The sequence below is a fragment of the Lichtheimia ornata genome (assembly GCF_029851405.1).
Source record: "Lichtheimia ornata isolate CBS 291.66 chromosome Unknown scaffold00363, whole genome shotgun sequence".
In the NCBI taxonomy this organism is placed as follows: domain Eukaryota; kingdom Fungi; phylum Mucoromycota; class Mucoromycetes; order Mucorales; family Lichtheimiaceae; genus Lichtheimia; species Lichtheimia ornata.
Window position 1 is genome coordinate 1 of NW_026695682.1, and position 2,630 is coordinate 2,630.

Consider the following 2,630-nt stretch of genomic DNA (forward strand, 5'->3'; position numbering starts at 1 on the left):
TGATTAAGATCGGTCATTATCACATCTCAGACAAATCATCCAAGTGACACATGTCCACTTGTAAGCCAGCATCTCACATTATTCACCTCTCAATCAACGCTAACCCATGTCAACAGCCTGCCATTGGATTAAAACTTTTTCTATAGCCGATGTATAAATACGTAGTTCAGACATTAGATTGATAGGTGGATTCTTTTTTTTGAATATACACGCATTCTCAAAGACTTTCTCGTTACATTTGATATACATACATCACAAACCTTTTTATGGGTATACCCAAGTGGGTTACCATCTTCATCGCATGTTTTATCGATACCGTTATAAGCCCGCCATCGGTCCGTATGGATTTGAGTGCCAGGCTTGATGTACGTCGTAAGCAAGGTGTGTAATGTGTCCTTATTGCGATAGGGGACAGTTGCAACGAATAGCTTGCGCTCTGGCGTACGCTCAACACCGCCAACAACCCAAACACCTTGCACCGAATGACCACGACCATACTTCATCTTACAAAAAAGTGACTCGTCCACCTCTACTATAATTGGTGTACCATCGTCATTGACACCCCCTACCATAATATTAGCAAATGCAAGTGTACAATACGAATAACATACCAACTCGCATATCCTCAATTGTCAAATCTGCTTCAATAAGGCGATAACACTGTCGAATAATCGATCGAATTACCTTGGGGTTCTTTCCTGTATATGTCGGAATCTCCTTCTGACTCGATTGGTTCAAGAAACAGTACATCACCAAAAGAATGTCATCGAGGTCTGCTTTCAATCCCTCAAAAAACGAGCCTTGCCGAATGGTTTTCTTCTTTCGCCCACAGCATTTACAATGACCGCACTGCCATACCACACCATCTGACTTGGAGTTGTCCTTGCAAATCACCATTTTTTGGCCATTAGGGCATTTTGGGGCATGCTTATCAAAGACACCCTCCTCTTGCAACCACCTGAAAAACATACGCTCAAGGAGCTGAAAATGATATACAAGAAAACCAAAAACTTACTTCACAGCAGCCATATGGCTGTCAAATTGCTTCATAAACTGCTTGATCGTTGGTGCCTTAGTCCACGTCATGATCGCGAATGAAGAAAACTTCAAAAGATTTATACTTTATCTTATTACATATATGGTTATGTAGCAAGTTGTGGGTCTGTCGGTCCAAATCTGAGCTGGTAAACCAATGGCCAGAGATAGAAAGACTAGTACACTGAATAAAGTACAGACGTAGGATAATGTTTTATTGCATGAGAGTGAGGGGGATATTTATATGTGTTGGCTATCTATGATATCTAAGGCGCAGTCAAAGAGATGGGCTTGGCAAAGGTGGCGAAGTATGAGACGGGCTTGGTGGTGTGGCGGTGTCGATGGGCTTTGCATGAACGTGTGCAAAAGGTGATGAGGCGTAGCTTGCCAAAAGAGATTGATCAGCCAAAGGCTGCGACAGGTCTCCTCTGAAAGTGTCGTCTTTCTTTTTGGATCCACACAAGATAATAGACGACTTCCACGAAGGAGATAATGACCACGAAGGTAGATAGACCACACAGGAATAGGACCACGAAGGAGAATAGTGCCACACAGGCAAATAGACAATAAAGTAAAGAGAACGTAAGATAATGTTTTATTCTATGAGATGGTCCACTATTTATAATTGTTGGATGGGGCTAAGTATATCAAGATGGCTAAGTAATATGGATGTGGCGAAGTGATGATGGAGGGTGCAGCATAAAGAAGATAAGATGATAAAGATGTATAAAAAGATAATACCGATCAAGAAGTCGCAGCCTTTGGCCGAGCAATCTCTTTTGGCAAGCTACGCCTCATCATCTTCTACTTGCAATCATGCAAAGCCCATTGACACCGCCACACCACCAAACCCATCTTCTACTTCGCCACCTTTGCCAAGCCCATCTCTTTGACTGCGCCCTCCATATCATAGATAGCCAACACATATAAATATCCCCTCATTCTGATACAATAAAACATCATCTTACGTCTGTACTTTATTCAGTGTACTAGACTTTCTATCTCTGGCCATTGGTTTACCAGCTCAGATTTGGACCGACATTTGGTAGCTGATGAACATTGATCCAACAAACCGGGAATCGTTTCAAGTATATCGCACTCAGGACAGCAACAATTTTGAATCGGACAGCAACAGCTCTGGATCACAAGAAGACTTTATTACAAGAACGGAACCTACCTTTGACATTATGGAACGAGCACCAGGACAAGCACAAAGGGCTCCTACGGTAGAAGAGCAAATGTTGACATTGATGGCGGGCATGCAAGAATTGTTGCGTAACAACCAAAGAAGCACTTCATTCATTCGTCCACGGTTACCAGAGCCTGATTCGTTTGCTGGTGATCGATCTCCTGGAGGGGTGGAAAGTTGGGTGCGCACTGTTGAACGTTATTTGGAGTTGTCATCTTGGGAGGAGCATCAATGGGTTCCATATGCGGTGATGAAGCTACGTGGCGAAGCTGAGGAATGGTGGCAACAACAAACTCTTTATGGCAACAGCATCAACGAATGGGCCAAGTTCCGCTCCATGATTATCAACGAGTATCGTCCGCAAAACTTGAATTTTGTTTCCAGGTTTAGCGGCATTTCAAATCTT

General features: G+C 43.0%; 2 protein-coding genes across 2 annotated transcripts; one reads left to right on the forward strand and one right to left on the reverse strand.

Moving 5' to 3' along the window:
• Window positions 1-99: 99 nt before the first annotated feature.
• Window positions 100-1,086, reverse strand: O0I10_013250 (uncharacterized protein; the record flags this gene model as incomplete). Its single annotated transcript, XM_058493051.1, has 4 exons — window positions 100-192; window positions 261-565; window positions 612-958; window positions 1,016-1,086. 4 exons carry the CDS (start codon window positions 1,084-1,086, stop codon window positions 100-102), a joined length of 816 nt encoding a protein of 271 aa, XP_058336182.1.
• Window positions 1,087-2,087: 1,001 nt separating this feature from the next.
• On the forward strand, window positions 2,088-2,565 carry O0I10_013251 (uncharacterized protein; the record flags this gene model as incomplete). Its single annotated transcript, XM_058493052.1, has 2 exons — window positions 2,088-2,484; window positions 2,534-2,565. 2 exons carry the CDS (start codon window positions 2,088-2,090, stop codon window positions 2,563-2,565), a joined length of 429 nt encoding a protein of 142 aa, XP_058336183.1.
• Window positions 2,566-2,630: the final 65 nt, after the last annotated feature.